Raw genomic sequence first — 11,732 nt, forward strand, 5'->3', positions numbered from 1 at the left:
AGTACATGAACTGGATGGTTAATTACTAATGAGTCTGTCCCTATTTCCCTCTAAAGAAATGCATGGAGAACAAGAACACTATCCTGGCCCGTCAGAGGGACATGCACAACTCCCTGGAGAAGGTCAAAGGCCTGGTGCGTCTCATTCAGGGCATCAACTTCTGCCCATCCCCCGAGGTCTCGCCGCCAGCGGTCCAGACCAGCATGACAAATGGAGGAACAGACGGTGCCAGTGTTGACCACACGGGCGACACAAGTCCTGAGGATCACAAGAACATGACTGACAATAGCGGCGACGACCTGAACAACAACACAGACGGGGCGACAGAGGAGGAAGAGAAGAAAGAGGACGTTAAAGAGATGGACAACCTCAACAGCAGCAGCCTTGGCAAAACCTTAGAGCCTCCCCAGACTATAGCACCGGCCCTTGTGGATGTAGCAGAGGGGGCCAAATAACACCCACCCACCCACCAAGTCCAGGGACAGGAACAGGAACCCCCAAAGAGAGGGAAAGAAAAAGATAAAGCACCCCATGAAGTTGCCAATCGATTAACACACACCGACATATATATTTTTTGGTCGTTGTTATTGCAGTTGTGTATTATCGGATTGTCTGTGAGGACATACGTTATGAGTATCGGAACGAGAAATGGAAAGGGACGAAGGAGGGTGACTTATGGTACCAGTGGTATGCCAATCGAGGTCACAGATTATTATTCAAGTCTGATGATATTGACGCTCTTACTAATAATAAGGATATTGTTAATAGTAATAAACATCACACCAATGTGTGCCTCCAATAGTCGCCATGGCGTCTCTTTGTGGGGATGGTTTCTTAGGGTGTCTTAGTCTGCAGCTTCAGGGGAGATGGATCCGAGAAGTCCAAAGACAAGACCTGCCCGCTCGCCTGAAGATCCACCACCTACACCACACCAGAAACAATTGGATCAACCAAAACACCATAACAGCCATTTGGAATTTGAAAAACTACCAGGGGACTTAGGTTTTTGTTTGCTGCAGTATTTGTCAACAGTTTTGAAAATCACTACAAAGTATTGCCTGAGGGATATGATTGGTCCCAAATCACACTTTTTGTCTTACAGGAGCTCCAGCTCACCTCCATCCATCTATCCCACCTGCCCCCATTACAACCACCGAAAACTCTGACAATACAGCTTAAAGTAACATCACAGGACAGTTGATGGATCAGCATAGGGTTAGCCTCTCGTTCAAGTTGCATCCACTGTCACCTCAGTGCTGCCCGACAGACAGACAGACAGACCGGCTACAGTGGGAGGAGCCCAGCATTCGGCTTAATGAAGATCTGTGGTCTTCGGCTGCATCACATGGACTCATTGCATGCTTCATTGACATTGGAGGTGTTTTTTCTTTTCAAGGTCATTTTATCATGACTTGTGTTGCATTGTCCATTGTCCATTGTTGCTGAACCTAGCATTCCTTTTTGCTTGTTGAGAATATGATTGACCAATTTGTTGAGTGATACATTCAGAGACATAGCACGAAAGCGGCTGCATCAATATTCCATTTGAATGATAGAGGCCATGTGAATGCACCTCTAGGCATGCATGGGGATTTAGCAACTATCAGTTCAGATATTGTCTGAGAGGTTTTTTATTTGTGTCCGTTTGTTATGCCCCTGGGATCTGTTGCTGAAGGAAACTAACAATTTATTCTGGGGGAATCTGTTTATATTCAGGTCTTCCTAGTTTTCAAACATGGAGATATGCTTCTTCAAAAGTGCTTTTCTGTTTCGCATTACCTTGGTTTCGTATCAAATATATTAGAACTGGAAAATACTATGTAAATAGCTTTCTTTCTTTTTTGATGTTCCTTGCAATTGAATTACCATTCAATATGCTGAATTCATAACTGCCAAATGCTATTGTATCCAAATACAGCAGGGAAACAGTCCTATTTTCTTACATAATGTTTTTTAAGGTTTCAATTAGGAGTCCCCATACATAGGCACACATTTTGCATGGCCGTTCCATGCATACAAAAGAGAGTGTGGCCATGACATTGTTCCGAATGTTGTTTGGAAAAACTGTCAGGAACCTTGTAGGAAAAGCACAAACTTTTTGGCAAAAGAAACTGGAACCGAACCACATACCCTCATCCTGCCATAAACACGTCTAAAGTAAATATGAACATTTTCATTATCTATATTTTACACCACAACACTGACAAGTCACTTTTCATTTGACACTTTTGTACAGTACGTGTAGCTTTTGTTTATAATCTGCCATTTTACATGTTTAAGTCCTTAGAGTTGCAATGACGTGTCGATATATTCGTTTTGAAACACTTGAGAAAGTAGGGACATTAAATGGAAATGGAGGAATAGGCTGCCAGTAAACATATCCCTTCATCACAGCCTACTTGCTGTACTACACCATACGGTATGGGTTCCCCTGGGGTGCCTTTTTCTAGAGAGTTTGAAGGTTTTTTATATTTTCTCTTGACATGAAATGACCAACCATGTTTTAGACGGGTTAAGTTTGAAAAAAAATGGTTTCAAAATAATAAATAAATCTGCATAATAATGCAATTAACTGGAAAGCACAAGAGAAGATGCGAAGCGGTTTGAATCTATAGCCAGATCAAAAGGAAAGCGTTAGTTAAAAGAATAAGTGATGGCCCAGTCCAATGTCTTGTGTTGAGGCCACTCTTCCTTTTGGCCTACAGTACTTGTCATCTTATAGCAATTGCCTTAAGAAATTCTTTCTCCTTGTGAAGAAAATGTGTTCGGTGTATTGTTGGTCTTGTTTGAGTGTCTCTGAATTATGGAAATATTGTCTATTTGTGATGAACCACTTCAGGAAATCTACTTCTCTTTGCACCAAACTGAAAAGATAGGTTCAAATTGGAATCTATTGTTTTCACAAGGGGTCAGTTGCTCTTAGTCATCATGTAAGAGGGTTCTGATTTAGTTTTGACTTGACTTGCCAGTGTATGAAAAATAAGGATTTGTGATTTGAACTACTATTTGAGTTTTCCCTCTACCAAGTCCCTCAAATACAAGCAATTAGCAAATATTATAATGCACCTTTGGTTGAACACTCAACAGTGTTACATCCTTTAGCTCTCTCCTGGCTGTACATTTGCCATCTTCACAGGGCAAGATGCAAATGATAAAAGTGACAGCAATGATGACACACACCATTAATGTGTGTAATTAGGGCCTGATTTCCAAGCTTTTGAATTTTTCCTGAATATTGTTAAATCATTTAAATTGGATTCTTCATCGTTCCTTTATAATCCTTTTTGGTGTACTTTGGTGCAGAAGCTTAGACCATGTGGCTCTCAGTGCCTCAATAACGCAATAGAAACAATAAGGATCTCAGCAAATACACTCCCCTCTCTGTGCTCAGCATGGCGAGCCCAACATCAAAACTACAGCTGTCAAAACCTCAACAAATCTATGCCTACATATGCAAATAGATTGTATGGACATGATTATACTTATAAAAACCATTCTTACTTTTCATATATTTAGAACTGGATTTCGCCCTTTCCAACCGTGGTAACACTTTACTTTAAGGTGCCTTTCATAAAATATGTATAAGTAGTTTATAGACTGTTATTTAGTAGTTTACAGATTTGAGTTCATAACCCATTATAACTAATAAGTAACACTTTATAGACCAGTGAGGAAGGGCATAGGGTACCTTAATGTAAAGTTTTACAGCAGCCTATTGAAAACTACAGCTGTACAATTAAATGTTTCATGTACTGTATACGTACCCCAATTACTCGTGTAGGAAATGAAATATTCCTATCAATTAGTGACTTTTATTGGATCATAACTTTGAAGGCAAAGTGCTGAATATTATGGGCGTAATTGTTTTTCTTTTCTGATTTAGGAAGGAAAATCGGGGAGGATGTGGTATGGCCAACTCAAATATTGTGTAGTGCTTTGTGCTGTGAAAGAAAGTAAATGTCATGTTGTGGTAAAAAAAAAAAAAAAAAAATGGAAACAACATTAATATCCAAAGAATGATTTTAAAGCCTTTTTTTATTTCCCATTTATGATGTACACCAGCTAAATAATATTCACAAACGAGAGCAACCAATTAGGAAAACAATATTGAGTAGATTCTTCATCCATACCAGTGTATTACTTTGGATTCACTGCATATCTTGATTAGTTCTGAAAACAGTTGTTCTCATGCTATATCATGTCACATCGGTGGCCTTCAAGTATTCTAGTTGCATTTCATTGCCATCAATATGGAGACCCCCCTTCCTTGTAACCACTGTCTCACCTCTAACTTCATGCACTCATATCATTTTATTAATTTAGAAGGCTTTTTTTCTCAACGTAAAGTATTCTTCCTCTTTGTTAAGATGCATTGTAGCAAATCAAGCAAGTCAAAGGCACTAATGTGCGAGAATATAGTGTAAATGGTTTATTACACAAACTGCATACTCTCTTGTAATATTTGTCAGTTGTATTTTTTCACCGTTTTTTTAAAGAAGTATTTCTTTATTTTTGACTACGGTTTTGTTACCAATCCTTTTTGTTGCCTGTGATCCACTGATTTCCTTTATCTCTTTCCTGTACTTTAGTTATTTTATGTAGCTATTTGTATGCAGTGTTTGGCAAATTCCATTGCAGTGTCAGAGTAAGTCAAGATTTTTGGAGCATTCGATCAATTTGTATTTATTTATTTGACCATTTTTAAATAAAATTACAAAGTTGTAATTGGGACTTCTCTTCTCTCTGAAAAAATATATCCCGATTTTATAAACAGCCATCAAGATTTAGTGTGTGACAGTTCTCCTTATGAACACTATAGACACCAAAATGTCTAACAAAATAACATTTTAGTTTACACTCAAGGATGTCTAATGTTTTTGTAATAATGGTGTTACCCATAATTCAATGTCAAACAGGTGGTAAGAGATAATACCTCCTGGTCAAAGTGCAACTTCCAATCCATGTTCAGCTGCTTTCTTTCAAACTCCCATTGATGTTGTCAAGTGTCATATCAAAGCTGTGTGAAACCTTATGCAATTGTGCATTAACCCAAATATGTAGCCATAGACACACAATGTGTACATATATATCAAATGTCTGTGTAATGCTGTCCATTGTGTTCTTCTCCAACTTCTGTGTGCTTTTTTTATAAGGAAACTAGCCACTGACCTCTCGCTGTCAACTTAAAGCATAACGCAGATGAAGATAACAGCGTTGGCTAAGTAGATCTTCAGGCGGCCAGACTGAACTGCCTTGGTTACCACTGCATGGTCTTGCTGCGGGTAAGCTTGCGGCTCAGTGCGTGCCTCATCTGGAGCATGCGTGAGCGTTTGTCCATGGCCAGTAGGTGGCGCTGGTACTCCAGGCGCACCTCTCGTACCAACTTCTCAACCGCTAACTCCACAGCCACAGAACACTCCGCCACAGACAACTCAAAGAAGCTGCACCTGAACATACACAAGAGGCTAAAGATAAGTTCTCCATTCCTCATCACCCACGGACAACAATTGGACATTGGCAACTGGTCAATTTAATGTATGGATATGGTTGAGGGACAAATAAATGGTTTTCCAGCATGGATCATCCACCACTGGCTGATAATATTTTAATCCACTTGTGTTGGCAAAAACTTTTACTACATCTTACTTCACGCATCTTCAGAATGTAGTATGATTCAAGGTTCCAAGATGATTTAGAATATAACCAAATGGAACGTCACCTCAGATCACTGGCAAGGGCCTTTCCTTCTTCTGTCCGCACCACCCTTCCATTCTCCATGTCACATTTATTCGCAACTATTACAGTAGGTATGCCTGATGAAAGAGCATAAAACAAGAGTTTAGAAACCTATTAAAGGCATACAAAACTCACACATAATACACAAAACAGACAGAGATGATCTTGTATTAAGATTGTATATCTTGTAAGGAATTTGAGGCGATGCACCGTCGTAAAAGTGACAATTGAGAAAAGACAACCACCACATAACGCTTGCAGTTACAATAATCAGACCTACTGTTTTATAAACCTTGCCTCGTGGATTCACTGTACTGGTGTGTCACAGTGGATTAAGTCGTTTGTCACAGCAAAAGCAGTAAGCAGTCAAACTCCGCTTAACACAGCCTTGATAAAACCAGTTTCCCTTGGTCACGAGTGATTTAATGGAATCATTATGATACATTTGACAAACATACAAAAGCAGAATACCCTTCAATGAAAGGATAGCTGGACTAGCCTATGTAAAGTAGGTTCCGTAAAAATCGTGGGTGGGACGGGTTCTAGGCTGCCCTATAGCCCTTTAGAAGATGTAACCTCTACAATAATGAGATGCCCTCCACCCCAGACTCTATTTGATTGCCCTTTGCAGGTGTTTCCACTGGTCATAATTGCTGTCTCACCTAGGGTCTGCTTGACATGATCAATAAGCCTCTTTAAGTGTGAGACAGACTCAAAACTGCTCCGGTCTGTGATGGAATACATAATAAGGAAACCATCGCCCCATTTAATGGAACTCTCCAGAGAAGGTGCTGCAGAACCCACACACTCCTGCAGAGAGAGAGAGAGAGATAGCAAGAGATATGGGTGGGACCACAAAGGTTGAGTTTTCATTTAATTAAGAACTAAATACATCTACACACGGGTTTCATGCTCTCAAAAGTGGTCTGTTCATGGCAACATTTAGACTCTAGCAGGGACATAGCACTTTTGGGAGCATATGCCAGTTTGTTTTTGTTCTCTACAATTGTTTGTTTAAATCAAGCACCGGGAACATTTTTTTTTGCAGGATGTACACATACCATGTCCTTGACCTTGCTAAGAGATGAGATGTCTGTTTACTCTTCTGTTTAATCTTTATTCAAAACTACTGACAGTAGATGGGATATTTAATCCACTCAAATGGCCTTGTGTGTTATTTTCATTGTCGCATCAGATGTTTCTTGTCCTCAGTACCATTATATTTGATCAACGTCAACATTGTTGATATTATGTCCAAGACACTTTAAGGCACCATGATTCAAGAAAACAGACTTGAAAGGAATGGTATGGGGGCCTGGTTGTTGTCTGAGCCTGAGAGTCATCTTCCTCTTTGGGTTTATAGAGGTCTGACACAAGGGCAAAGAGAAACAAATCCCCAAAGCAGTACAATATAGACTGAATTCTGAGGTTAAATTAAAGCAGAGGGCATGATGACCTCAGTCTTTGGATAGTACCTTGTTGGCTGTGTCCAATATCTCCAAATCGATGGTCTCCTTGTCGACAGTTTTCCGACATCTGTAAGTTACTTCTGTATGAGAACACCACAGACAGAATGCTGTCAGCCTAATATAGTCAAGTGGCAACTTACATACGGGACAGTAAAATTAGATGCAGTATGTCTTTACCCTTTTTATGGTCATATTCTCCTATGAACCGCTTGGTGATGAATCTAACACACAGGGCTGCAGTTTAAACAAAGCAGACCATGAGCACTCGGGTATTTTAAATATTTCCCCTTGCATGTACCTCCCCACGTTAGCTAAGCCTAGGCTACTGATAGTAAATATTAGTAAATAGCATAGTAAACATCATACTAAATTAACATAGTATCAACAATTTAGAGTATTATTATTTTACATTCATTTTTGTATTGCAGATATATCTCACATTTAGAGTTTTTTTTTAAAGTCAGCCCTGGATGTGCCATACAATAACACACTAAATTTAAGCCATCAGTCTCCAACTTAAACATTCGTTTCAATACCTGTCTTTCCACAGTTGTCTCGTCCAAGTATCACCAACTTTGCCCGTGACATTTTTCTTGACGGTCCAGAATCGGTCATGGCTTGGATGGTGTATTAATAATAGGCTGCATTGTATCAATGTCTAAAACATACAACAAGTTATTGCTCTCCGGCGAGCCTATTTCAAATTGTGTGGTCATCATGTTGGTGCTTGCGAAAAAGTTAAAATTGTGTGGCTGGCTACATCGTTACAACAATACAAATCAATTGCATGCCCCATCGACAATTTCAACCAATGAGTTATGTTGATTCGTTCTTTATGAATACCAAAACATCTATGAACTTATTACAAATAATCACAGCTCGTCTAAATTAGTTTAAACCTGTTTTCTTTAGCCTACAACAATTAGTTCAAAAACAGGATTCAGTACAGAACTCCTACTACGTTTGTTCATGCATATTGTTACATTTTTTAAACCGTGCAACAAACACTGGACGTCATTTTACGACTATATGAAATATTGTATATCCTTACTCACTCACGTCGCTATGTCTGGTTCTCCAATTATTCAATAAGATGTTGGGAGAAAAAAATATGTTTGTTCTCCATCACTTGCTCAGGTTTTCAGCTCACTGTTCAGTCCAGCCTTTAGTTTCCCTTTTCAAAATGAAACCATTTCTTCTTCTTTTTTAAGGCGTGCCCCCTTCCAAGACTCATTAAATGTATTTGATTTATTGCCGTTGGTGGCCAAGCATGCTGTTCGATGAAGACATCTTGGTCTTTACACTTAACTCAAACAAACCTTTGAAATGGCTAATGAACTTCCTATCAAACCGTTTTTGGAATTAACATTAAACTGTTTCGTTTTTTACATAGTTGCGCATAGTTATGCGTATCTCTGATCAGATTTGAAGAAAATGTTGGTTATAAAGAGTAAAAGAAATTAAACAGGCATGTACACATGTATTTATTGGAGCATATAAATCTTGCACACCACACCACACCCTGCACTCTTGCAGACAATTCACGTGTCTGCAAATACATAGTGCATTCAGAACGTATTCACACCCCTTGATTTTTTCCACATTTTGCTGTGTTACTGCTTGAATTTCAAATGGATTGAATCGAGATTTTGTGTCACTGGCCTACACACAATACCCCATAATGTCAAAGTGGAATGATGTTTTTAGAATTTATTACAAATTCATTAAAAATTAAAAGCTGAAATGTCTCGAGTTAATAAGTGTTCAACCCGTTTGTTATGGCAAGCCTAAATAAGTTCAAGAGTAAACATTTGCTTAACAAGCCACATAATAAGTTGCTGGATTCACTCTGTGTGCAATAATAGTGGTTAACATGACTGTTGAATGACTACTTCATCTCTTTACCCCACAAATACAATTATATGTAAGGTCCCTCAGTTGAGCAGTTCATTTCAAACATAGATTCAACCACAAAGACCAAGGAGGTTTTCCAATGCCTCGCAAAGAAGGGCACCTGTTGGTAGATGGGTAAAAAAAAAAAAAAAAACAGACATTGAATATCCCTTTGAGCATGGTGAAGTTTTTAATTACACTTTGGATGGTGTATCAATACACCCAGTCACTACAAAAATAGAGGCGTCCTTCCTAACTCAGTTGCCGGAGAGGAAGAAAACCGCTCAGGGATTTCACCATGAGGCCAATGGTGACTTTAAAACAGTTACAGAGTTTAATGGCTGTGATTGGAGAAAACTGAGGATGGATCAAACACATTGTAGTTACTCCACAATACTAAGATAAATGACAGAGTGAAAAGAAGGAAGCCTGTACAGAATACAAATATTCCAAAAACATGCATCCTGTTTGCAATAATACACTAACGTAAAACTACAAACTATGTGTCAAAGAATTAAACTATGTCCTGAAGACAAAGCATTATGTTGGGGGAAAACCAACACAACACATCACTGAGTACCACCATATTTTCAGGCACGGTGGTGGCTGCATCATGTTATGGGCATGCTTGTCTTCGGAAAGGACTAAGGAGTTTTTTGGGATACAAATGTAATTTTAGATAAATTCACAAACATTTCTAAAAACATGTTTTCACTTTGTCATTATGGGGTATTGTGTGTAGATGGGTGAGAAAAAAATATCAATTTAACCCAACAAAATGTGGAATAAGTCAAGTTGTATGAATACTTTCTGAAGGCACTGTACATATAGACCTCCTACAACCTATATTATTCTGATTATACAGAATCTGGTGTCAACCACTTCTCTATTGCAGGCAGTGTCTCTGTGAACCATACAGTGTTTTCCACGTTGATTCTGAGCATGCAGACCTAGCTGAAGTGACTAAGAATGAGCTCCTGACGGATTCGGACTGCCTCTGAGTCCACAGCCTCTGGCTTACAACTGCCCTCCTCCGACTGGTCTGGCATATCAGTCCTCTCAAACGTCCAGGCATCCAAGCCTGATTGCAATGACACGTTGTGCAAGACACAGCAGGCCAGAATGATGTGAGAGCACTTCTCAGGTAAGTACTGAAGGTAGCCTTTGGACCCATCCAGGCAACGGAAACGGGTTTGAATGGCCCTGAACGTGCGGTCCACAATCTCATGAGTGGCAGTGTGAGCCAAGTTGTATCGAAAGTCTGCTGAAGTTTCTGGGTACTGGACAGGTGTCATCAGCCATTTCTTTAAAGGATAGCAGCAGTCTCCTAGAAGACAAGACTTGGCTAGGTTAGACATTATGAAAGAGGGAGGCTTGAAGAGCAAAACAATTTGTTTTTATAAATTGTATTTTCAACAATGAAAGTTTAAATGGAGGATTATGAGCTATATTACCTAAAAACCAGCCTTCATGATTTTCCTGTTCTTCCAATTCCTTGTACACTGAAGACTGCTTTAATATGAAATTATCCTGTAAGCTGCCAGGCCAGTTAGTCTCTGCACTGAGCAAAAGTCCCCTGGCATCACACACAAGTTGGCAGTTAATTGAATGGAAGCCTTTCTTATTGACATATGAAGAATCCTCTGCATTGGGTGCCTTAATGGCTATATGGGTACAGTCTACAACACCCATGACGTTTGGTATTCCCGCTACCCTGAAAAACTCCTCTTTGGACTGCTGTTTTGTAGCTTCGTCTCTCATGAATACTATGCACTCTGGAGCTTTCTCAACCAGTGCCTTGGTTACATTTGTCACACAGCGACTCATGGAAGCCTGGCTAATGCCAATGGCATCTCCCATCCTCGTCTGGAAGAATCCTGAGGTATAGAATCCTAAAGCAGCAAGAATCTGAACTTCTGGGCTTATTGCTCGAGACCGTTGCGTACGTCGTGATAATGTGTCACGCAGTAGCTCCACCAGGTAGTAGATGAAATGTCGAGGGAATCCAAATGTTGTTAATAGGAACTCGTCTGAAACGGTCTCTATATCAAACCTGTCGAGAGTTTTATGTCCACGACCATGGAGCAGCAGGTCACAATCCAGGATGGCTATTTGTATAGCCATTTCTACTTATGTATATTCTGTAAGGGGCAAAAAGAGAAAGGCATTGTTGAATGCATCAAAATAGAGCCTGGTGTTTTCAGCATGGTCTATTTCTTTCAATATTATGTTCTGGTATGATATGCTTCTCTAACATTACTATATATAAAAAATGATTGGTTTTCTATACAAACGTTACTAGCTAGCTAACCAGCTAGCCTAGCAATTTCCTTATCCGACATTTCTTTGGGAACAGTGAACCCGAGATGGTGCAAACTTAGAAGAATGCGAACTATAAATATCATGCATTTGTAAAAACACGTCTAATTTGAATCCTACCGGAGTTTGCTGTTGTTGTTGTGACTCGTCTGCGTAAAGTACATTGCGCATATCACTTTTCTGATAACTAGCAAAATTATGTGAGACGCAGTTTCGATTTTATTTTAAAATAAACAAAAAACAAATGAACGGAATTATTGTTTCCAAAACAACGTGTATATGTTTTTATTGATAATATAACACTAACATATCGAT

At 39.3% G+C, this 11,732-nt stretch overlaps 3 protein-coding genes across 13 annotated transcripts in view; 1 reads left to right on the forward strand and 2 right to left on the reverse strand.

Moving 5' to 3' along the window:
* The window catches only part of LOC110526201 (PHD finger protein 21A), a 42,794-nt gene extending 38,788 nt beyond the window's left edge, over window positions 1-4,006 (forward strand). For all 8 annotated transcript variants that reach the window (XM_021606957.2, XM_021606954.2, XM_021606959.2 and 5 more), the window contains one exon: window positions 57-4,006. In XM_021606957.2, the coding sequence (XP_021462632.2) occupies window positions 57-455 (399 nt within the window). In that variant the 3' untranslated portion in view covers window positions 456-4,006. The remainder of the gene's footprint in view (window positions 1-56) is intronic.
* Window positions 1,635-9,108, reverse strand: zgc:110699 (RERG_RasL11_like domain-containing protein). 4 transcript variants are annotated; one of them, XM_021606966.2, is made up of 7 exons: window positions 8,265-9,108; window positions 7,742-7,863; window positions 7,383-7,439; window positions 7,212-7,285; window positions 6,399-6,546; window positions 5,720-5,813; window positions 1,635-5,447 (listed from the first exon to the last, which is right to left on the reverse strand). In XM_021606966.2, the coding sequence occupies exons 2-7, from the start codon at window positions 7,818-7,820 to the stop codon at window positions 5,258-5,260; spliced, it is 642 nt and encodes a 213-aa protein (XP_021462641.1). In that variant the 5' UTR covers window positions 7,821-7,863; window positions 8,265-9,108; the 3' UTR covers window positions 1,635-5,257. The 4 variants fall into 4 exon arrangements, with proteins under 4 accessions (XP_021462641.1, XP_021462642.1, XP_021462640.1 ...); XM_021606967.2 differs by having other exon boundaries at window positions 8,261-9,108; XM_021606965.2 differs by having other exon boundaries at window positions 8,257-9,108.
* Window positions 9,109-9,606: 498 nt separating this feature from the next.
* On the reverse strand, window positions 9,607-11,637 carry harbi1 (harbinger transposase derived 1). Its single transcript, XM_021606969.2, has 3 exons — window positions 11,538-11,637; window positions 10,553-11,239; window positions 9,607-10,425 (listed from the first exon to the last, which is right to left on the reverse strand). The coding sequence occupies exons 2-3, from the start codon at window positions 11,220-11,222 to the stop codon at window positions 10,049-10,051; spliced, it is 1,047 nt and encodes a 348-aa protein (XP_021462644.2). The 5' UTR covers window positions 11,223-11,239; window positions 11,538-11,637; the 3' UTR covers window positions 9,607-10,048.
* Between the last annotated feature and the right edge of the window lie 95 nt (window positions 11,638-11,732).

This window comes from Oncorhynchus mykiss, chromosome 6, assembly GCF_013265735.2.
Source record: "Oncorhynchus mykiss isolate Arlee chromosome 6, USDA_OmykA_1.1, whole genome shotgun sequence".
Lineage (NCBI taxonomy): Eukaryota > Metazoa > Chordata > Actinopteri > Salmoniformes > Salmonidae > Oncorhynchus > Oncorhynchus mykiss.